Source organism: Lepus europaeus, chromosome 5 (genome assembly GCF_033115175.1).
Source record: "Lepus europaeus isolate LE1 chromosome 5, mLepTim1.pri, whole genome shotgun sequence".
Classification (NCBI taxonomy): domain Eukaryota; kingdom Metazoa; phylum Chordata; class Mammalia; order Lagomorpha; family Leporidae; genus Lepus; species Lepus europaeus.
In genome coordinates this window covers 44,984,598-45,006,368 of record NC_084831.1, presented here as the reverse complement: position 1 = coordinate 45,006,368, position 21,771 = coordinate 44,984,598, and the positions used below count along the sequence as shown (strand labels likewise).

The 21,771-nt window shown below is 57.0% G+C and overlaps 1 protein-coding gene across 1 annotated transcript in view; it reads left to right on the top strand.

Annotated features, from left to right (window-relative positions):
- Nucleotides 1-21,771, top strand: part of GLIS1 (GLIS family zinc finger 1) — a 229,013-nt gene that overhangs the window by 147,097 nt on the left and 60,145 nt on the right. The window contains exon 3 of the mRNA XM_062193344.1: nucleotides 3,926-4,808. Within this exon, the coding sequence (XP_062049328.1) occupies nucleotides 3,926-4,808 (883 nt within the window). The remainder of the gene's footprint in view (nucleotides 1-3,925; nucleotides 4,809-21,771) is intronic.

Below are 21,771 nucleotides of genomic sequence, written 5' to 3'. Positions count from 1 at the left end.
TTTAAGATGCATTAATAGCTCATTTATTTGGTTCTTTCTAATTTCTTGATGTAGGCACCAATTGCTGTAAGCTTTCCTCTTCACACTGCTTTTGCTGTATCCCATAGGTTTTGATAGGCAAGCTCTTCTTACAAGGACCTGTCAGACGGATTGGATTAGGGCCCACTCATGACCTCATTTCACCTTACTTCCTTCAAGGCTCTGTCTCCAAACACAGTCACCTTGGGGTAGGACTTCACGTCTGAACCCTGCTGTGCACGGTTTGGCCCTTGAGAAGGAACAGCATCTTTAGAACTCATCTGGGCATTGAGTACTGGCAGCAGATGCACTAGGTGGCTTGGCCAGTCACTGAGGGCCCTGCAGCCTCCAGGTTCCCCAGGGAAATCCAGTCTGTCTCAGGCAGAAGCTGTGAGAACCTGAGAGAATCAGAGTTCTTAGCTTTGTCTGTTTTTGCTAGAGACAGTCAGAGAAGTCATGTGCCTGACAGTTCGGGGCACAGGAGAGTCTGTATCCTGAATCCTATGGCAGCGTCAATCTAAGTTGCTGGTACTCCTGGAACCAAGTTGCTAAATTTCCACAACTTTTGTATTCTAAAAGACAAGACCATGAACCCTAGCCCACATCGAGTCTGAATCCTGGCCCCCAACCCCAAGACCACCTTGTGTTTGGGGTCCCTCCTCTGTTCTACAGCCCACTCCTGATCTCCAGCCCCTTGGTCTACACTCTGGGTCCTACAGCAGCTGCCTCCAACCCGACACTAACACTTGTAATAAAGCCAGCTGCCACGTCCAAGGACTAGCTTCTCACAGTCCCAGGAGGCCCTGGGTCCTCCTGCCAGTGAGCCATGGTATGGAGTGCTTGCAGTGGGCCACACACTTGACCAAGCTCTTAACCCACAGGCGGGTGAGCTGGGGCCAGAGGGGCTGTGTAACCAGCCCAGGGACGTCCATCGAGTGGCGAGGAGGTGTGAGTAACTCCAGCAACATCCTGATTTTGTCCTTTCTGTGCTCTCAGTGGCTGTCCACCACCCCTGTGGTTAGGAAGTATTAAGTGCAGTTCAAATCCTAGCTCTGTTGCTGGCCTGCTGGGTGGCTGTGGGCCAGATGCTGAACCTCCCCAGGCCTCATTTCTTTCCCTCTAAAATGATGATGGGGTGCAGAGTGGCCAGGCCCCCCAGCAGTGACGGGGGTCCTATGATCTGGCCTCCTGCACCGGCCGCTCCAGCCTGCTGGCCTCTTTCTGTTTGGGTCTCACATGTTCACATCCTTACCTCTCAGCCTTTGGAGCCCTCTTGCTCTCCGTTTTTTGTCGGAACCCTGCCCACCACTCATCAGAGTTTCCATGTTCTATCTGAGCACTGGTCCAGTCTCCCCCATTAGAATCTACTGGAGGGGTGGCCTGAAATGGCCAAGGACCTGGTTTTCAAGCTATCCCTTTCCCAGCATCCCCCAGCACTGAGTGAAAAGCCTGACCATCAGCCCAGAGGGCAGCCTATGACCCTGCAGGTGCATGGCCCCATGAGGTCTGAGTGCTGGAAGAACATCCATCATCCCTATTGGAGCAGCCCCCTTCTGGGGGCCAAGATGACAGAGACAAAAACCCTGAGTACTTGATTCTGAGAATCTTGACACTATAAGGAAGTGGGTGGCCATCCTATCAGGTTGTTTCCCAGATAGGAGACTAGAGTGGTGAGGGGAATCCTTGGCTTCTGACCTTGGTAGATCCAGGTTCCACTTCCTGCTCTGTCACTGACTGCCTGTGTGGGTGTGGGCATGCTGCTTCAGTTCTCATCAGTGTAAACCAAGGGAGCAGCTCTCTGGAAATGTGTGGCCATGGGTTAGCAGGTGTGAGTGGCACTGCACTGTGTAAAGATGGCATAAGACCCCCTTGTGCCATTTGTTCCCTCTGGCTATGGACCCAGGCTCACGATTTCCAGATAGACAATGGGAGTTGCTCTGGGATACCCAGGACTCAGTAGCAGAGCAAGCCAGTGCCACCTGCCAGGCCTCCTGGGGGTGGTGTGGGCAAACAAGGCACCACTTTAGGCCGCATCAGGAGCCAGGAGACCTCAGCCTGATGCCCTCTTGCCACCTGATGCCACTGGAAGCTTGGCTGCCAGTTATTCTATAAGTGAGTTCCAGGGTCCACGGCTGCTCAGCTCTCCTGGCAGCGGCTGGTTCAGGCTGATCTGCTTACACACGGCTTGCTCCTCACACGTGCCTGCCTGGCTGCCTTTTCCGGCCAGGCCTGGGGTTGCAGCCCCTGAGGAGCAGCATTGCTTTTATGTCTTTATTTTTTAAGCTCCACAAAGTCCCTGCTTTATATCAGAGCCTTACGACACTTGCAGATTCTGCCGGCTTGGTGGGCCCAGGTCCCCAGCATGGGGGAGGGGTGCGGGCTTGCCTTCTACTTCAGTGCTGGCACTCCCTTTCGTTCCACCTTGGGCGTGCTCTGGGCAGTGGAGCTCTTGGGAGAAGAGAGGCCACTGGAGAGCGAGGCAGACACTTGCTCAGCGTGGTGGAGAAACAGAAAGCTGCTTTCCCACGTCTTTACTTAGGGAGAGCATTGGGTCTGTCCCATACAGGAAAGAACTCAGGCTCTGAGGAGAAGGGCAGCTGGGTTCTGGCCCAGGCCCTATTTCTGGTTTGCTGCCTTCCTCTTCGCCTGTGGCCAGAGCTGGGGATGCTGCACCACAGGGAGCCAGCCTGAGGGAGGGGTGGCCACCTTGCAAAGCCATCTTGGACTCAGAGGGGCAGGCGGTGCCCCCACAGATCTGGCTGCAAAGGCCCCAGGAAAGCATTGCTATAGCGTTTGCCCTGTTGTCCCCCTCCCCAGGACTGTCACGAGGGCATCTCACTCCATGCCAGCAGCTACCCTCTTAGGTAGAGAGGCTTGGTCCTTGTTTTACAGGAGAGGAAAGTGAGTCCCAGCTGGGGTGAGATCGTGTGGGCTGTCCTGGTCAGACTTTGAGCATATAACCAGGGCCCTCTTGCCCAGCTGGCCAGAGCGACCTTCTCTGGATCAGCCCATTGTCACCTGCCTGGCCCCATCCCCTTTTCAGAGTCCTCTAGTGACAGGCAGGCCTGGTTGTCCCTTCCTGCACCTAACCCAGGCTGCTGGGTGCTTTTGAGCAGAAATCCTTTCTCCCTGAAACCTGGCCGCTGTGACGTGGGTGGGAGAGGCCCCTTCAAGGGTCCTGTGTGCCGAGTACGCCGAGTACACTGTGTGCCGAGTACACAGCCACTGTGGCAGACCCTACCCTGCCACAGGGAAGACTCCTGTGACGTTACTGGAGCATGCACAGAGTGGATGTAGCTGAGGCTGGCCTCACACCCAGGCCTGCTGTCCCAACAAGCCCCTGCCTGGCCTGCCCCATACCTCTCTCTCCACATTGCAGTTTCATGTCTAGGCCCGAAATTCTGGGCTACCATGACCATGGTAACCACGGAAGAGACAGGCTGCCTGGGGCAAAGCTTTATGCAGTTTTTGGAAGCAAAGGAAGATCGAAGGGACCGGTAACTGGAATTTGCAACACACTGGACATGGGTGTTCTCCCAAATGCCAGCCTCAGCCTTCCTCCCATAGAACTCTCACGAAGGTCACTGGAGAAGTAAGGGAAGACCCTAGGGGGCTCTGAGAGGCAAGGAGGTGGGCTGGGTTTTGGTGAGAGTGAGCCAGTCCTCCTTCCTGCCCCTCGTCACAGCCACCTGTCACTCTTGAGTCTTTCCCCAGCCCTGCTTTGCTTCCACTTTCCACACATGCCAACCTGCTCCCCACACAGCCTGTCTCTGTCTTTCGTGTGTTCTGCTTCCAGTGGCCAGCCTCCAGCCCCTGTTCTGGGCCTCACTGTCCTGCCAGCCCTGCCTGGGCCTCCTGGTCATGGAGTGCCCACCTGTTCATGACCCCTCCGGCCACTGTCTTGCAGGTCACCCAGACCCCAGGCAGCGTATGTGAACGGCGGTCTCCCGACCACACAACACATCAAGCAAGAGTCCCTGCCTGACTTCCAGGCCATGGCAGAGGCCCGTATGCCCCTGTCCACCCACTGCCGGGCCCCACCAGCCACCGGCCTGCACACAGACCTGGACCTCCAGGGCCAAGGGCTCGCCAATCCTGCACCTTCCTGCTACCTTCTGGGCAACGAGCCCAGCTCTGGCCTGGGCCCCCAGCCTGAGGCCCACCTTCCTGAGGGCAGCCTGAAGCGCTGCTGCCTCTTGGGCCTGCCCTCCACCTCGTTGGCCTCCTCCTCCTCCTGTGCCTCCCCCGAGGTCAGCCCCGTCATCCACTCCTCCCAGACGGCTCTGGTCACCTGTGTAAATGGACTTCGAAGCCCCCCACTGCCAGGAGACCTGGGGGGCCCTCCCAAGCGGGCCCGGCCAGGCCCTGTGTCCACCGAGAGCCACGAGGGCAGCTTGCAACTCGAACGCTGCCGAAAGCAAGGCTTCCTGAAGCAGGAGCCCACGGACGAGTTCTCAGAGCTCTTCAGACCTCACCAGCAGGGCCTGCCACCCCCATACCCTCTGCCTCAGTTGCCACCCGGCCCAGGCCTTGGGGGCCTGGGGCTGGGCCTGGCAGGCAGAGTGGTGGCCGGGCGACAGGCATGCCGTTGGGTGGACTGCTGTGCGGCCTATGAACAGCAGGAGGAGCTGGTGCGGCACATCGAGAAGAGCCATATAGACCAGCGCAAGGGCGAAGACTTCACCTGCTTCTGGGCCGGCTGCGTGCGTCGCTACAAGCCCTTCAACGCCCGCTACAAGCTGCTCATCCACATGAGGGTGCACTCAGGCGAGAAGCCCAACAAGTGCATGGTGAGTCCCCACAGGCTACCTGGCCCCGCACGGCAGCACCTGTGTCGCCGTGGCAGGGAAGCTCCCCGGGAGCTGGCTTGGGATCCCCTGGGACGAGGAGCGCAAGCCCGAAGCTCTGCACATGGCCATTGGGCAACATGGGCAGTGCTCCGTGCCTGGAACCTTTGGTTGTGCTGCTTCACCCTCACCAGGGGCCTGCCCCCCCACCCCGAGACATTGGATGGGCCTTGGACCTTGGAGCCTCAGCATGCCGCACAGCACTGTGCCACACACACACAGGCTCGGAGGTCCCAGCAGGCTTGGCCGACCTTCCTGCTGATGCACACTTGCTCCCTGCCCCACTGCGGCCACCCGGTGAGGCTGGGATGTGTGCTGTCCCCCAGTACCGCTCCTGTACCCAGCATCCTTCCCAGAGGACTCCCTGGGCCTTGTCTTGGAGCTGCCTGCAGTCGGGCTTCCATAGCAAGTGCTGGATGCTCACCTGCAGCTGGCTTGAGAGCTGTCTCCAGGGCAGTCTTTGGGTTAAGATCAGGGCTAGCAGCTAAAGCCCTGCACAGCACCAGGAACATTCTGTCTGGATTGAGACTAAGGTGTTTGGGGGAAAAAAAAGACAGGTGTGGGCACACACATGCCTGTGTGTACACATGTACAAAAACACATGTGCACACATAGTAACTGTAGGCACCTGTGCCTCTGGCCTTCTGACTGGTACTTTCTCTGTTCAGCTCTCATTGGTGGAAGGTCCCTGTCAGAGGCTGGGCACTGCATCTTAACCCTGATATCAAGAAATAAGAGCCACCAAGACCTCAGCTCAGTCTCCCCAGCGGCAGGGGCAGCAGCACATTTGGGGTGCAGGAGCCAGTGTTGTAGCCAAGATCCAGTCCTTCCACACTTGGCCACTGTTGCTGTCACTGAGCCCCTTGTCATGGAGCCTTCAGTCTGGGGAGGGGCTTAGCATCCCTGCTCAAAGCACAGGTGGCATTTGCAGGGGCCAGGCAGGAAGCACTGGCAAGGAGCAGCTGCAGAGATTCCATGCTCCTGGGTCAGGGACCGGCCCTGGGGTCCCCTTCGCCTGAGAAGCTATGAACCGGGCATCCAACTGGACCAATGTCTTCAACTCAGAGGAGACTGGGTCTTGGAGGGTGAAGAGTGCACTTGGTAGATGAGTGGGCAGCAGGGACAGGAAGGAGAAGGGAGTCTGGCTGGCGTCCTGGGGTGTGAAGGGGTGGTACGGAAAAGCTGAATGGGACAGGCCAAGAATTTGACTTTGTCACGTGCCTTTGTGCTGAGTATGCTTGCAGGAAGGGCTGCTAGCTGGCCCAGTCCCTGGGATGGCCCAGTTTACTTGGGGTCTTGTAACGTGTGGCTTGCTGGAAGGTGTGGCTGGACGGTGATGACTCATAGGCGGGCCAAGGCCACTGGAAGACAGATGATCCCCTGTCTCTGCCCAAGACCCTGGAGTTGCAGTCCTCCTTCATGGCCTGTCTCCTGTGAGTGGCCACACTGGGGCCCAGGTGGAGTCTGTGTGGCTAGAACAAACCTGTTGTTGTGTGGTCAGTGGCCCTCTCACAGTGGGACCTCTCAGGTGGAATCACAGCACCCCACAGTATCCTTGCCGGGTGTTAGGACCTTGGAAATGATCTTGACCTTCTGGCATGATTTCAGCTCAGGAAGCACAGGCCCATTGAAGGCTCAAGGGGGTCTGGGTTACTGGTGTCATCTCCTGATGCCTGTCTTGGGCCATCTGCCAGGAACCTGTTTGATTCATTCCTGCAGGCTCCACGGGACTCAGGCTCATGCCTGGCTCATCCTGGACCTGGGGACCTAGTTGTAGGTTTGCCCACAACCTTGTTCTGGGGACATTTGCACTCAGGGGTGGGTCCTTGAGCCATCAGGATCAGTGACAGGTGTGGGATGGAGTTTGCATAGGCCGTGGGTGGGAAAGGAGGCCCAGAGGGGCTTCCTGGAGGCAGTGATATCTGAATCACATTTACAGTCATCTTGCAGGAGTTTTGTGAAACCAAGGGTTCTTACAGATGAAGAAACAAAGATTCAGCAGAGTCCACTTGGCCTTGTACTTGCTCCTAGGAGAAAACCTGGTCTTGCTTCTTCTGGGTTTTAGGGTGATGGCAATGGTAACACCATCAAGCATCTTCTGAGTGCTGACTGTACACAGGTCCTATTCTAGTGGCAAGTCCGTGTGGTCCTCAGCAAAGCTCTATGGGGTAGAGATTGTTACTCCCATTTTACAGATGAGGAAGCCAAGGCTCAGAGACACTGCATTATTTGCGCAGGTCACACAGCTAGTTAGAGATAATAACAATGTCAATAAGAATAAAGGAGGCCAAGAATCATAATGGTAATAATAGTAATAAAACCAACTTGTCCAAAGTTATTCACCTAGTAGCAAGTGGAGTAGAATTTGAACCTACATCTTCCTAAGCTGTAATGCTTAGGTTTGTGTAGACCTTTGGTTAAGCTGATTATCCTCTGGGGTCAGCAGGGCCGGTCCTGCCCTGCTGGGTGCTCCTCTATCTCCTTGGCTTTCCTCCGCCTCCTGTGGCTGCCTCTTGCCCACCAGCACCTGGGGTGCTCCCCCTCCCTATTGCTGGTGCAGCCAGTAACCCAGGGAAAGAGCGGCCCTAGCCTGCACCCAGATAAATAAAATCTCCCTTCCCTCTAGAATTATTAATTTCTCATGACAGCCCTGTGCTACCATGCGCTGTAATAGACAAAGGAATTTTGGACCCAGGGCCTCTGGAGAGCAGGAAATAGATGAGACATTTTGATGGAAGAGTAAATGGCCCACTAAAATAGCAGTTAATCCTTTTATTATCTTTCCAGCAGTCGTTTCCACAGTTCTTTCATGAGGTAAGCCTCCCCCAGCCCATCCAACTGGAACACTCTCGTCCCCGCAGCTGGTTTGCATTTAGCCAGCGGAGCCTCGCTCCGGCACGGGCCGGCCTCGCTGTGCCCGCAGGAGCAGCTCGCCCTGGCCCGCACAGTCATCCTCAGGCCCGGCCTGCGCTGGCTTCGGGCGAGACTGCACCCTCCGCCCCACCCCGCAGCCTGCACCCTGCACGTCCTGGCCCTGCTGTCCAGAGGAAGCGGCCTAATCTCTGTGCAATATCCTGTTATGTTCCTTACGTGGCCGAGTTGTCTTAGCCTTATTAAATTTGGGGCTTCATCTGCGTTACGATAACAAGGTTACGTCCAACCCAAATACTGCCGCGACGCCTCCAAGACGTTAACTCTGGGAAGATTAATTTCATGCTTTCTTAGGTTGGTTCTCCCAGACGGGCGGAATTCTGATTGTCTGGGTCTGCAGAAGGGAGCAGACCATGTAGCTTGCTGTCCCGCGCGTCGAGAGAGGCAGAGTGAAAGGGGCAACTCTGCCCGACGATGCCTGTTCCTGCTTGGGCAGAACCCCAGGGTGGTTAAGAGTTCCACCAGAGCTGTGTAGCCCCGAGTGAAAAGCCCAGGCCCAGAGTCCCCACGGACTTGGGGCCCAGCCTGGCCCTGCCTCTCGATGGCTGGGTGACCTCATGCAGATGACTCTCCCCTTCTGAAATTTAGCATGCTCAGTTGTAAAATGGGACAACAGTTGTGCTTGTCTCGCTGGGTTTTTGTTACTGGAGTGAGAAGAGATGGCATACCCCCATCTCACGCTTCTGCAGTCAGTTGGCCCGGGAGATTTGTCCAGGAACCCCAGGAGATGAGATGGAGTTACTTGTAGCTATTTTACAGATAAACAAACTGAGGCTCAAAAGAGCCAGTCAGAGGGGGAGCCTGGTCTTGCTGCCAGTGAGGTAGGTGGCAGGCTCCTATGTGGGTGCTCCTCGGGGCAGTTCACCAGCCTCGGGCCCTTGATTCTTTGCATCTTGTTCACTCATAATCTCTTGCAGACAACCTGCCACAAGTCAGTGTCTGTACAGGTGCCTGGAGCCAGAATGGGAGCAGCTGGGTCATTGGCACAGAGGTAGCGGGGGAGGCCTTAGTCCATGTTCCTCTGGGCAGCTGGAGTCTCAGGGCTGGGTGTCCATCCAGGTCCTCTGGTAGCTGCAGCTGCCCTGGCCACTGGGCTCCATCCCTTGTGTCTCTCTGCTTTACTTCCTGATATGCCTCTGGTCGCTTTGAGCCAGGGACCAAGGAAATGCATCTGGTTGAAGGGTAAGTGTAACTAGCCTTCATTAGCTGAGGAACTCAGAACAGCGGCCACCTGGCTGCACCTTCTGGGAGGCCTTCGCCCACCTCCTAGCCTGGGCCAAACTGACTCTCACCACTGGTGTTAGCTTTTCATTACTGCAACAGATACCTGCGAGAAGCTACCTATCATGTTGGGGGGGGGGGGGGGAGCGTTCACTGTCCAAGATTCTATAGGTCCCATTGATTCAGCCCCGGATGCAGACGTTCCTGCAGGCAGCATCTGGGGGCAGCCCAGGACATCACACAGTGAGGGGGAGTGCACACATCAGTCTGTGCCTCTCCTTCTCTCTCCTTTTGCAGCGGATTGAATCCAACACAGGAGCTCCACCTTAGCAACCTAATCCAATCCAATCACTCCCCAAAGGCCCTGCCTCTAAACCCTGTGGTTGGATCAGTGCCATCAACAGAAGACATAGGGGCCAAGCCTCAATCCAAACTATGGCATCCCCCTTAATCCTAGGGCTCCTGGCTTCCTTTCTTCATCTTGCTGCAGCCCTGTACTCCCTTAAAAGTGATACCATGGGTGCAGGGAGGGGTGGATAGAATAGAGGTGGTGCTGTCTTCTGAGGGGCAGGCTCGGGTGAGGTGGTGCTGTCCTCTGAGGGGCAGGCTGGGGTGAGGTGGTGCTGTCCTCTGAGGGGCGGGCTGGGGTGAGGAGGTGCTGTCCTCTGAGGGGCGGGCTGGGGTGAGGTGGTGCTGTCCTCTGAGGGGTGGGCTGGGGTGAGGTGGTGCTGTCCCCTCAGGCGCAGGCTGGGGTGAGGTGGTGCTGTCCTCTGAGGGGCAGGCTGGGGTGAGGTGGTGCTGTCCGTTCAGGGGCGGGCTGGGGTGAGGTGGTGCTGTCCTCTGAGGGGCGGGCTGGGGTGAGGTGGTGCTGTCCTCTGAGGGGCAGGCTGGGGTGAGGTGGTGCTGTCCCCTCAGGGGCAGGCTGGGGTGAGGTGGTGCTGTCCTCTGAGGGGCGGGCTGGGGTGAGGTGGTGCTGTCCACTGAGGGGCAGGCTGGGGTGAGGTGGTGCTGTCCACTGAGGGACAGGCTGGGGTGAGGTGGTGCTGTCCTCTGAGGGGCAGGCTGGGGTGAGGTGGTGCTGTCCTCTGAGGGGCGGGCTGGGGTGAGGTGGTGCTGTCCTCTGAGAGGCAGGCTGGGGTGAGGTGGTGCTGTCCTCTGAGGGGTGGGCTGGGGTGAGGTGGTGCTGTCCACTGAGAGGCAGGCTGGGGTGAGGTGGTGCTGTCCACTGAGGGGCAGACTGCGGTGAGGTGGTGCAGTCCTCTGAGGGGCAGGCTGGGGTGAGGTGGTGCTGTCCCCTCAGGTACAGGCTGGGGTGAGGTGGTGCTGTCCCCTCAGGGGCAGGCTGCGGTGAGGTGGTGCTGTCCCCTCAGGCGCAGGCTGGGGTGAGGTGGTGCTGTCCACTGAGGGGCAGGCTGGGGTGAGGTGGTGCTGTCCCCTGAGGGGTGGGCTGTGGTGAGGTGGTGCTGTCCACTGAGGGGTGGGCTGGGGTGAGGTGGTGCTGTCCTCTGAGAGGCAGGCTGGGGTGAGGTGGTGCTGTCCACTGAGGGGCAGGCTGGGGTGAGGTGGTGCTGTCCCCTCATGTACAGGTTGGGGTGAGGTGGTGCTGTCCACTGAGGGGTGGGCTGGGGTGAGGTGGTGCTGTCCTCTGAGGGGCAGGCTGGGGTGAGGTGGTGCTGTCCCCTCAGGTACAGGCTGGGGTGAGGTGGTGCTGTCCACTGAGGGGTGGGCTGGGGTGAGGTGCTGTACACCTGCCTCTAGAGAACCCTTCTGTAAATGAACCCAGAGAGGCCTCACTGGAGCAGCCAGCTGAAGCCCCTTGTAGACCTCCTGGAAATGGCCCCCTGGCCTCATTCTAGGGTGAGGGTCTCGGGAGAAAAAGGTCTCTGTTCAGAGGTGGCCTGTGTGTTGGCATCTACAGTTGCGCTCCGAAGTGACCCCTCCTGGGATCCTGTCAGCTTCTCAGGTCTGCCCTCATTACTGGAGAAGTCAAATCCCCAGGGGGCATTGCAGCCCTGCGTCACCCAGCAGATTGGCAGTGGCCGGGATGCCTACCTTGCCTCTCCCTGCACTGAGGCTTCCTCCCCCTCAGCTTCCCACAGGGTTTGTTTTCATCCTCCAGTTCTTTGAATCCTTGGGGCCTTGGCTTTTCCTGGTTCCTCTATCTGGGATGCCCTTTCCTGCCTGGCAAGCTCCTACCCATGCTTCACAGCCCAGGCCAGCGCTGCCTCCTCAGCTCCCCTCGTCTCTGCCTCCTGCTCTCCCAGCACACCTTGCCCTATATGCAGTACTTCCTCGTGAGGCTGTGTCTTGGGGGCCACTTGCTCTTTGGTGCCCGGCCTTGCCTGGGTGGTAGAGGGGCTGCACCCATCCCACAGGAGAGAGGCTCTGCCTATAGCCACCAGCCCCCCTGCCCCAGCCTGTGAAGATCCGGGGACACTGTCGTCCAGAGATGTTTCCCATGAAGTTACAACAGGGCTGCACCTTGGATTGCCGGGTCCATCTCCTAATCTGGTGCTTGAAGTTTTTCTACGAGAAAGGCCAAAAGGAACCCGGCTGTGCTACCCATCAGCTTGACTTCTGTGGAAGGTAGTGGAGACAGGAGCCCTTTTTCTTTCTTTCTTTCTTTTTTTTTTTTAAGATTTATTTATTTATTTGAAAGTCAAAGTTACACAGAGAGAGGAGATGGAGAGAGAGAGAGAGGTCTTCCATCCATTGGTTCACTCCCCAACTGGCCACAATGGTCAGTGCTGTGCCGATCCAAAGCCAGGAGCCAGGAGCTTCCTCTGGGTCTCCCATGTGGGTGCAGGGGCCCAAAGCCTTGGGCCATCTTCTACTGCTTTCCCAGGCCATAGCAGAGAGCTGGATTGGAAGTGGAGCTAGCTGGGTCTCGAACCAGTGCCCATATAGGATGCCGGTGCTTCAGGCCAGGGTGTTAACCTGCTGCACCACAGCGCTGGCCCCAACCCTTTAAAAAAAAAAAAAATCTTCAAGCTCTCACCAAGAAATAGATTCCTAGGAGCACCAAGCTTGAGGGAACAGAAATACTGGGCAAGTTTTGTGAACTTAGCACAATTTTATGGAATGTGAAAAAATTAAGGATAAAAAAATCACTTCTCTCTGAATTGAATTTAAAAAAGAAAAAAACCTTTGAATTCAGTGTCAATGGGATTGAAACAAGTTTCTTATTGGAATGAGAAAGTCAGACAAAAATCAACAGTGATGCTAAGAAAGGGTCCAGACCGCATTTCAAGCAGGACATCCTGGAAATGGCCAGCTTGGTGCTTGAGCATGGATGGCTCTGCCTCCCTGAGGTGGGTTAGCCAGATCTGATGAGTGTGCCTCGCGTGGACAGAGTGGTGACAGACCCCGGCACCCTGCCTTCATCTCTTCAATGAATGGTGGACCAGCTTGTGGTCTTGGCCACACCAGGATGCTCAGGAGCAGGGGTCAAGTCCTCACCTGGACCCCTCACTCAGGAGAGCCTTGCACTCATCCATTCTCTGGCCCTCCCTCTTCAAACTTGCAGCTCAGCATTGCTTCCACCCATACTGTGCCAGTCTCTGTGCTAGAAGCAGGGGGTGCCGGGAGAAAGGAGGAAAGCTATGGTGGCAAGGGAATGATAGAAGTGCTTCCTGGACACACAGCAGGCAGAGGCTCCCCCGGGGATGTCAGGAGAGCTGGGTTTTGACATGCGGACAGAGGCTTTCCAGGGGCAGGCTGCCAGGAAAGGCACTTCAGGGGAAGGAACAAGCACATGCAAACGTTTTGAGATGTGGCAGTATTGACCCCTGGGGATGCCTGGGTGTCCTCTTTGACCTGGATTGTGTTGCAGGCATGGGGGCTGGAGGTGGAAATGGGGGCTGGAATTGGGCCTTGTCCAGCGTACAGAGTGTGGGCTCCATCCCGAGGCAGCAGAGAGTCCCAGCCGGAGCCTATGCAGAAGAGTGACATGGTCAGTGACATTTGGGGTTTTGGTCACGGGAGGGAAACAACATACCCAGAGGAGTTCTCTGGGCCCAGGAAGGGAGATCCATCACATCTGGAGCTGTTCTCAGCCAGAGCCTCCAGAGCAGCCTGATCACAGGGTCCAGGTCAGCACACCTTGGTGGCCAGCCAGCACCTGGGTGTCTTTAAGCCGGGCCCCGTGAGGCCAGCAGGCTGTGCCAGGGCACAGTGTTGGCACCCATTTGGGAAACAGAGCCCAGTCCCTCTTTGGAACTGATGTCTGGCACATTGGCCAGTGGGAGATGGAAATGGCCTTTCCCGTGACGTAGCTCCGTAAAGTTTGCACAACTGTTCTTTGTTTACTGTCAGTCCCCACAATAAATCTCCCTCTGCTGCCAGGACTGCGGGGTCTGTAAGTGATTAGGGCGCTGACGGACGCAGCTCCGCCTCCTCACTGAGCATTCTCTGACATCGAGGGCAGTGATAAAATGAGAGGCTGTCCTGAGGCTCGGCTGCCTTGGAGTGGCAATTTCCACTGGCTGGGAGGTGGCCACCTGCTCCTTCCCGCTACATACTCACCCCAGCACCCCTCAGTGAACCTGTGGGGGCTCAGCCTCACCACAGAGGGCACTGTGGTGCTGGGCTTTGCAGTTCTTGGGGTGGGACCGTGGAACCAGAGGTCTCTGCTAAGCAGGGAGCAGGGATGCACCCAGTGAGCGTCTGTTCGGTGGGTGAGCCACCTGCCAGCCCCTTCGTACTTTCCTGTGGCATGGCCAGGGGGCTGGGAAGTACCCTGGGATGTGAGGTTTAGAGCAACACTTCCTGTGCTTGGGATCTACGTTGGCAGGGGGCTCTCTGTTTTACGGTGGCATCACTGAAATCCACAGAGGTGAAGCTGCCTGCGCAGGTGTCACATCTGGGACTCCACGTCCTTGGCTATCAGTTGTTTTTCTGTACCCCCATTTAACTGTGAGCCTATGCTTTACAGCATCTGCCGAACCCCATGTCTTGGGAGCTCGTGGACCACTTCTGATCAGGGTCAGTGACCAATGAATGTGGTCATGATTGAAACTCAAGAGTTTGGCCTCAGGCAGAAAACACCAGTCTACTGTGCTTCAGACACTTCCGTAAGACTTCCACTGCCCTCACTACCTATTCCCAGGCATCCAGGGTGAGAGAAGGCGGCTCTTCCAGGCCACACATCTCCCTGCCTGCATATGCACTTCTGCTGTTTGCATATACGGAAACTGAGGCGTGCAGAGAGGATACAGCTCATAAAAGATGGCAGAGCTGAAAGCTAAGTGTCCTGCCCACTGAACGGAAGTACTGTGTGTTGAGTGTCCACTCTGTGCCTTCTCGCCACGCCTTGCCTCCCAGATGCCGGAGAGTACAGGCTCAGGTCAGGTGCTGGGTACTGGGGAAGCATCTCATCTGGTGCCCCTCCCAGCCCCTGCCGCACCTTGGAGAGGTGGTGTCAGGACCACCTTCCCTTGTTGCAGGGGCTGGTTCATGAAGCACTGCCTGGAAGGCTCCTAGGAGACCATACCTAGCAGTGGGTTTCAGAGATCACGCCTCGTTCCAGGTGTTGGAAAAGTGCGGTGACTGATTGCCGTGAGTTGGGCCAGAGGAAGCCAGGGGTGCATCCACACGAGCTCTCTGCCTACCTGTCTGCCCCCACTTCCTCTCTTTGTGCACACGGAACCTTGCCCCTCAGGGCCTCGTGTTCTCCTCGGCTGATGAGGACTTTGATTAAAGTTCACAGCCCGCTTAGGGCTCATGGGCCTGATTCCTAGGGAGAAAGCACCATTACTCCCCAGCTACACATTCAAACTGCTGTGGCTCTGGGCCTGGGTTTTCTCATCTGTAAACCGAGCCGTGAAGCTGGTGTCCCTAAGATCCTTTGAACTCAGACATTCAGATGCCCATCATTTTCTTTCTGCCTTCCTGGCCTGGCCCCAGGGGAGGAGCGAGGAGAAGAAAGACAGGGAGAGGGCTGGTGTGGGGCCCCTGCTCAGCCCTCTGACCAGCTCCTCCCACTCTCTTCCCATCTGCCCTGCTCCAGCCACGCTGGCCTCCTGGCTTCCCTCAGACATGCCAGGTTGGTTCCCAACTCAGGCTCTGTGTGGCTGTTCCCTCTGCCCAAATGCTCTGATCCCAGCCAACCTCTGTTCTCTGAGGTGCCTGTTTCCATGTCACCTCCTCTGGGAAGCCTTCTCTGCCCACCTGTCTAAATTAGCATCTTCTACCACTCTGCCCCTTGTCTGCCCAGCACCATGTTTCGTGTTGTGTCTGTAATCTGTTTGCTGGAGAGTAAGCTCCGTAAGGTCTCAATCCTTTCTGTTTGGTCCCTGCTGCATGTCCAGTGCCTCTAGTCCCTGGTACAGGATGTTTTCCTAATTGCAGGTTACTGATGAAAAGACAGAGTAGCTCAGCGGGGCAGAAGGGATGGAAGGTGCTGGGAGGGCCCAGGCAGAGTCGGGGGGGTCTCATCCTGTGAAATGGCGGGTTTGCAATAACTCAGAGTTGTGCTGGACTGCACGGTTCCTGGGTTAGTGGGCCCAGCCCGGCACGCGGTACTCAGCAGGTGCTCTGCATTCCCCACCATCTCTGGCCCCTGTTCCCCTCCCCCTCGTCGTGCAAAGGCAGACCCAGGCAAGAGCATGGGCACGATCCAGCGCAATGCCATTTCTGGACCCGGAGAAGGGCTCCTGTCCTCCTGCGGTTGGAAGGAGAGGTCCCAGGGACCCCTCTGCGGGGTGGAAGCTCGGTAACCGGCTGCTGCCCGTGCAGCTGGTCATCATTACCTCCTCTCCACAGATTTGCTTTTATGGCCGTGGGCGCTGAGGTGGGGCAGGAGCACCACTGTATGTTAATTGGAGACGAAAGGACTAACACAGCCAAGAATGCGCCAGGGGAAACACTGCTGCGAAGTGTCAGGGCGAAGGAAAGTGGCGCCGTTAGTCAAGTGCTGGCTTCCAGTTCTGGGCCAAGCCCTTGGTTCATGTTTTCACGGTGAATCTTGTGATGTTCACATTGCTGTTCCATTTTGTGGATGAGGACACTGAGGCTCATAGAGATGGGATTTCAACCTCTAGACTCGCCCTGCTCCACTGGGTCACCGTGCTTTTCTGAACGCAGACACGAGCTTCTTATTCTGACTTTCTCACCGAGCTCACACCAGAGGACCCCTGGCAAGCATCTTAATCAGTTGCTGTGACTCCTCAGAAGCAGTCACCTGTAATTTTGGCTTTTCTCGGACTTGGAGTCGATCCGTCCACTTAGCTTGTGCCAGGGAACTTTTGCTACATCAAGAGGCAGCACCGAGAGCCCCCGACATCCTCACGCCCCGCTCCCTGCCTTTGTCCATGCAGGAAGATAGCTGACCTCACGGCCCAGAGGGAGCTTGCAGGGGTCGGAAGAAGGGAGGGGCTTGGGGCCAGTTGCCTGGGGCTGCAGCCCTGAGAGTGGGCGAGGGAAGCAGGGGAGGGTGGGGTCAGCTGCAGCTCATGGCTGCATTGGCTGGCACAGGAGTCAGATGTGGGCAGGAGCTGGATTCGGGAACTGACTCCAGGCAAACCTGCAGACGGGGCCACTACCTGGGGACTCTGGGCTCTGCCCTCAGGCTCCCAGAATCCGGGTTCTGCCTCCACGGTGTTGCCTGATCCCTTTGCTCATGGTGACCTCAGTGAAGTGTGCTGCTTCTTTGTTTAAGTCTCAGTTTACCTCTCGTTCAGTGGGAATGATAAACCTGTCCCATCACCCTTCACCCCATCTTGTCCTCATGACAACCTCATGTCATTGCCTCACCTTCTGGGGGGGCAGCCAGTGTGTTGGGGTGGGGGTCAAACAGTGAGTCAGGAGGGGGAACCCAGGGCAGGCAACTTCCATTGCTGCTGGTGCCCTGGTGTGGCCATAGGTTTCTTTGCTCTCACTGCTGTGCCCACAGCGAGCCAGGCTCATGTGCTGGGGAAGATGAGGCGTGGTCCTGGGGCTGAGGGCTGCTCCGGCTCCAATTGGTAGGAACAGGGCGTCTGCCGCCTGCAGTCAACACCTCTGTTGGGAAGCTGGCGGCTCGTGCCTTCAAAGCACCAGCCGGTAATCGTCTCCACATTGCAAGCCCAGGAAGGTTTGTCCTGACAACTGGTTGGCGAGGTCAGCCAGGGGTGCCCCTCCCACCGTGGGGTGGTGGGCTCAGCCTTTCAAGGGCTGTCTGAGGTGGTTATGTGGTGGAGAAATGAGATTCACCTGGCCAAGCTCCACCTCCCCTGGCAGGTTCTGAAAATGCTGAGCTCTGCTTGCCTCGGCTCCTGGTGGAGAGAGAAGTGTGGGGCAGGTGGGAGGGAGGAGCGTCTGGTCCCCATTGGCCAGAGGGGCCAATTGAGCAGGGCCTCTCTGTGATGTTCTTGGGCCCTGGCACTTAGGCCTTCGGATCCTTTTGAAAAGCAGTAAAAGGGCTGGCGCTGTGGCTCACTTGGCTAATCCTCTGCTTGCAGCGCCGGCATCCCATATGGGTGCTGGGTTCTAGCCCTGGCTGCTCCTCTTCCAGTCCAGCTCTCTGCTGTAGCCCGGGAAGGCAGTGGAGGATGGCCCAGGTTCTTGGGCCCCTGCCCCCACAGGGGCCAGGAGAGCTTGTAGTGCATCCCCTGTCTTGCTGTGCCCCTTCCCTCCTCTGGGGATTCAGTTCCACCCTCTGTGGAAAGGGGTAGGTGCAGGAAAGTCAACAAAATACCACTGTGATGTTCTGGTCGGCTCCCCTCTGTCCCAGGCCATTTTGTTCCTTATCCCCGCGTTCTTGTCTGCCATTAAGAATTCCTGAGTACTTCTTTATTTATTTTATTTTTTTTGACAGGCAGAGTGGACAGTGAGAGAGAGAGAGAGAAAGGTCTTCCTTTTCCGTTGTTTCACCCCCCCAATGGCCGCTGCGGCCAGTGCACCGCACTGATCCGAAGCCAGGAGCCAGGTGCCTCTCCTGGTCTCCCATGCAGGTGCAGGGCCCAAGGACTTGGGCCATCCTCCACTGCCTTCCTGGGCCACAGGAGAGAGCTGGACAGGAAGAGGAGTGACTGGGACAGAATCCGGCACCCTGACCGGGACTAGAACCCGGGGTGCCGGCACTGCAGGCGGAGGATTAGCCTAGTGAGCCACGGTGCCGGCCTCTGAGTGCTTCTAATGACAGATCTGTGTGCTGTTATATTTGACATAGATTAGAGAAAAAGACATCAGTACTCAGGAAACTGAAGCTCACTTGGTTATCATGGTTGAACCTAGAATTTTCCCGGAGCTTCCTGTAGCCAAGGCAAAGAGGGAAACTTGAATTGCTGAATTCATTTTGTCTGGGAAAGGAAGCAGACGGGCCAGCTTGTGTGTTGGGGCTGGTTTTGTCTGGACATTGAATCTACTCGGGACCTGGTGAGAGTCACCTAAGCTGATGTCTGGAGGAAGGCTGTGCAGGTGAGAGGAGGACCAGGTAATACAGAGTCACAAACGAGACAAGCTTCCTTGTCACAAAGTACTTTGCTAACGTTCTTTGAGAAAAGCCAAGGGCAATGAAGAGACTTGCGTCCTTGACTATGTAGAGCTCTTAGCCCATCCATCTGTCAGTAGCTGTCACCATCCCCCCTTCACAGATGAGGGAATGGAGGCCCAGAGAAGCAGCTTGACCCCAGTCACACCATGGACTGACTTCAGGCTCCTGGAGCGAGCGGCCTCTCTTTGCAGACTTCAAGGTTCAGTCTCTCACTGGGTCTGACGCAGTCCCTTCCTCGCAGAGCCTGGTGGGCCCTATGGGTCTTAGAGTGGAGCAGGCAGCCTTGTGATCCCTGCTGTCAGAGGGTGCTCGGGAGGGGAGGGGGCCTGGGGCGAGCAGAGTCCGAGTAGCATCCTGGAGGGGGCAGCGTGGGCATCCTGGGAGAGGCAGTGGCATGGGCAAAGGCCAAGGGGTGAGATCATGGTGGTGGCAGAGGAGGAAGAAGCTGCTGCCTGCTAGGTTCTTAGTTAGGAGCAACAGAGAAACCAACTGTGACCATGATAAGCCCTGCGTCCTCACTTGGGAGGCCCTTGGGTCTCTGTCCAAGGAAAGAGGACAGGACTCAAGGTGGGCAGGATTCCGGGTCCTGCAGGGGCTGACTGGCAGGGAGTCTGCTCCTGCCTCTCCAGGGCCTGCAGTCTACCCAGACACATGGGGGCGTCTCCCAGCCCCCACGCCTGTGCCTTCCTTTTAGGGCTAGGGCTGTAGCAGGGCATCCCATTGGCTAGGCCTGTGGCCAGCCCCCAAGTGGATGGGGCTTGGTCCTCCCTTTGTGGGAGGCTTAGGGGGTCTTCCTTGTTCCCACACGGAGGTACTGATGCTTTGCTATGAGGATACTGGACAGCCTGTAGAATGGGCATGTTTGTCAGTTACAGAAGTGACAGAGAGAAGCAGCAGGTGCAGTGCAAGGGCAGGGGGACCCCAGGCCAGTGATCCCATGTGGCCTGTCTTCCTGGAGTGGATGTACGTGCAGACCCCATGGCTTAGGGCAGGAAAGTGGGAGTTGGTTTAGGGCATGCTGGATAAGGAGGTGCCAGCCAGAGGGGCCCAGGGGACTAGGGATGTGCAAGTTTGGGGCTCATAAGGCAGAAGAGGGGTGTCGTCAGCTTTGAGGTAGACTTCAAAGCCCAGGGGCGGAAGGAGCTGCTCTGTGAGATGAAGGGGGGAGGTGTGCTGGAAAGAGCCCACAGGGACATCAGCATTTATTGAGGGTTGGGGAGCAAGGGAGGGAGACAGGGAAGTGAACCATGGGAGAGCCACGTGGGCGCCAGGTGAGTGCCTAGTGGGTGGAGTGATGGATGAGAGCATTTGGGGTCAGGGAAGGTTTTTTTGAGCAGAGAGGGCCTTGGACTTGTGGGACTCCAGATGAGAAGGGCTGGAGGAGGGCAGTAGAGCTCTGAAGTGGCTGAGGGGCCGTCCAAGGGGACGCTGACTGCACCGGTGGACCAGGGTGGCTTTCGTGGAGGAGGGTGGGGTTCCTGGTAGAGCCTTTGAGCCTGCCCTGGCCCTCATTGTGTGCCTGTGTGTGTGTGTGCGTGCTTGTGTGTGTTAAGTAAGGGGGTGTATATGTGCGTGCGTGTATGTAGGTGTGTGGATACATGTATACATGTGAGTGTGCACACATGAACATACGTGCACATGTATAAGCACATGTGTGTGTGTGTTTGGTGGTCCTTTGCCCTCTCAGCAACTGGGATCCACGCAGGTGAAGCTGATCTGTGGGTGAGCTCAGAGAGTGGGACTGTAGTGGGCAGAGTGGGGAGTGCCAGGAGGACAGTGAGAGGCCTCTGCACTGGGCAGGGAGGTTGGCGAAGGCAGAGAGGCCCGGCAAGTGGGAGATCAGAGGGTGTGGGTCAGCCAGTTGGAGAAGAGCTCACCGGTCGGAGGGAAGTGCTGGCCATATGCCCAAAGCTGCTGGAACACTTTGTACGAGTCATCTCAAACTGAATTAGGTGTTGTTCTCTTTTGTGAAAGAGAAAACCGAGGCACAGAGAAGTTAAGTAATTTACCAGTCACACAGCTCGTGTAGGAGCCAGGACAGACCCGTGCAGTCTGGCTTCCCATAGGATGTGTGAATTGGTGGGTGCAGGGCCATCTGTGTGAGGACACAGAGGAAGCCGGGCTCCCTCTTGTGCTGGCACTGTGGGGCACCATTAGTTGTCCATGCCTGTTGGGCCCTTGGGGAGCTCTTCCTCATCTCCTACTGACCATGTCTTGCCTGTGGCACCAAGAAGAGACAGCAATGGGCATGTAGGGAGCCTCCTCAGTGGGGGTGGGGCATGTGAGTGGCCCCTCCAGCTGCCATCCCCAGCTGTGAGCAGCTTCTGCGTGTATCCCTGTGTGTGTGTTCATTCACTCAAACACGCATGCATCCATTCATCATGACACGTGCACTGTGTCCTGCCCTGTGCTGAGTGTCGGCCCCCCAGCAGGGGATCCTGTCCTGGAGACACTCAGAACCCAGATAGGCAGATGCATGCATGACTGACCACACCCCACACACCTGGTGGGAAACAAACCAGAGCCCACTGAAGGCACCCTAGCTAAGGGGGCCCCTGAGGGAAGCTAGGTAGGATTGCTCAGATACACAAGGATGGAAGGATGTCCCAGGGGAGGGAACAGACCAGAAAAGGCCTGGCAGTGTGAGCTGTGAGCGGCCAGAAACTGAGTTTTGGAGGAGGCTGAAGAGGCAGGCAGGGGTCCGGGAGCAGAGGCCCCCAGAGGTCAGACTGGGGGGTGCAGGGGCAGAGGGCCACAGGCACCTATGGGTGGGTCGAAGCAGGAGGGTATGAAGTGTGTGAGAACACAGATGCTCACGCGTGTACTATGACATTCGGTGACATCAGGAGCTAGCTTTATTGCAGTGGCTTTTCCAAGAGCATGGTTAGTGTCTCTCGTTGCCTTTTCCCAGGGCTTCACACCCCATGCTCCAGACTCATATAGGCTGCTGGGAAGCACTGTGCGAAAGCGGGTTTCCAGCCTGGCTCCAGAATCCTCTGTGTGGGCCATGGTGTCCCGTGAGGGCCCAGCTGAGAAGTCACATCCAGATGGGGCTGCCCGCTGTGCCCAGGGAGTGACTGTTGAGGTTGAATGCTCCTGAAGGAGCCAAGCGTTGGGCAGGGGCAGGCGTCCTCCCTCTAGGGATGTAGCCGTCCTGACTGCATGGGGCTGCTGGCCACAGTGCCTTCTGCGACAGGGCCAGCGTCACCCACTGCAGCCCACAGGCACCTGGGAGCCCGAGGTAGAGGGAGGCTGGTGTCATAGCAGGAACACAGGGTCTGG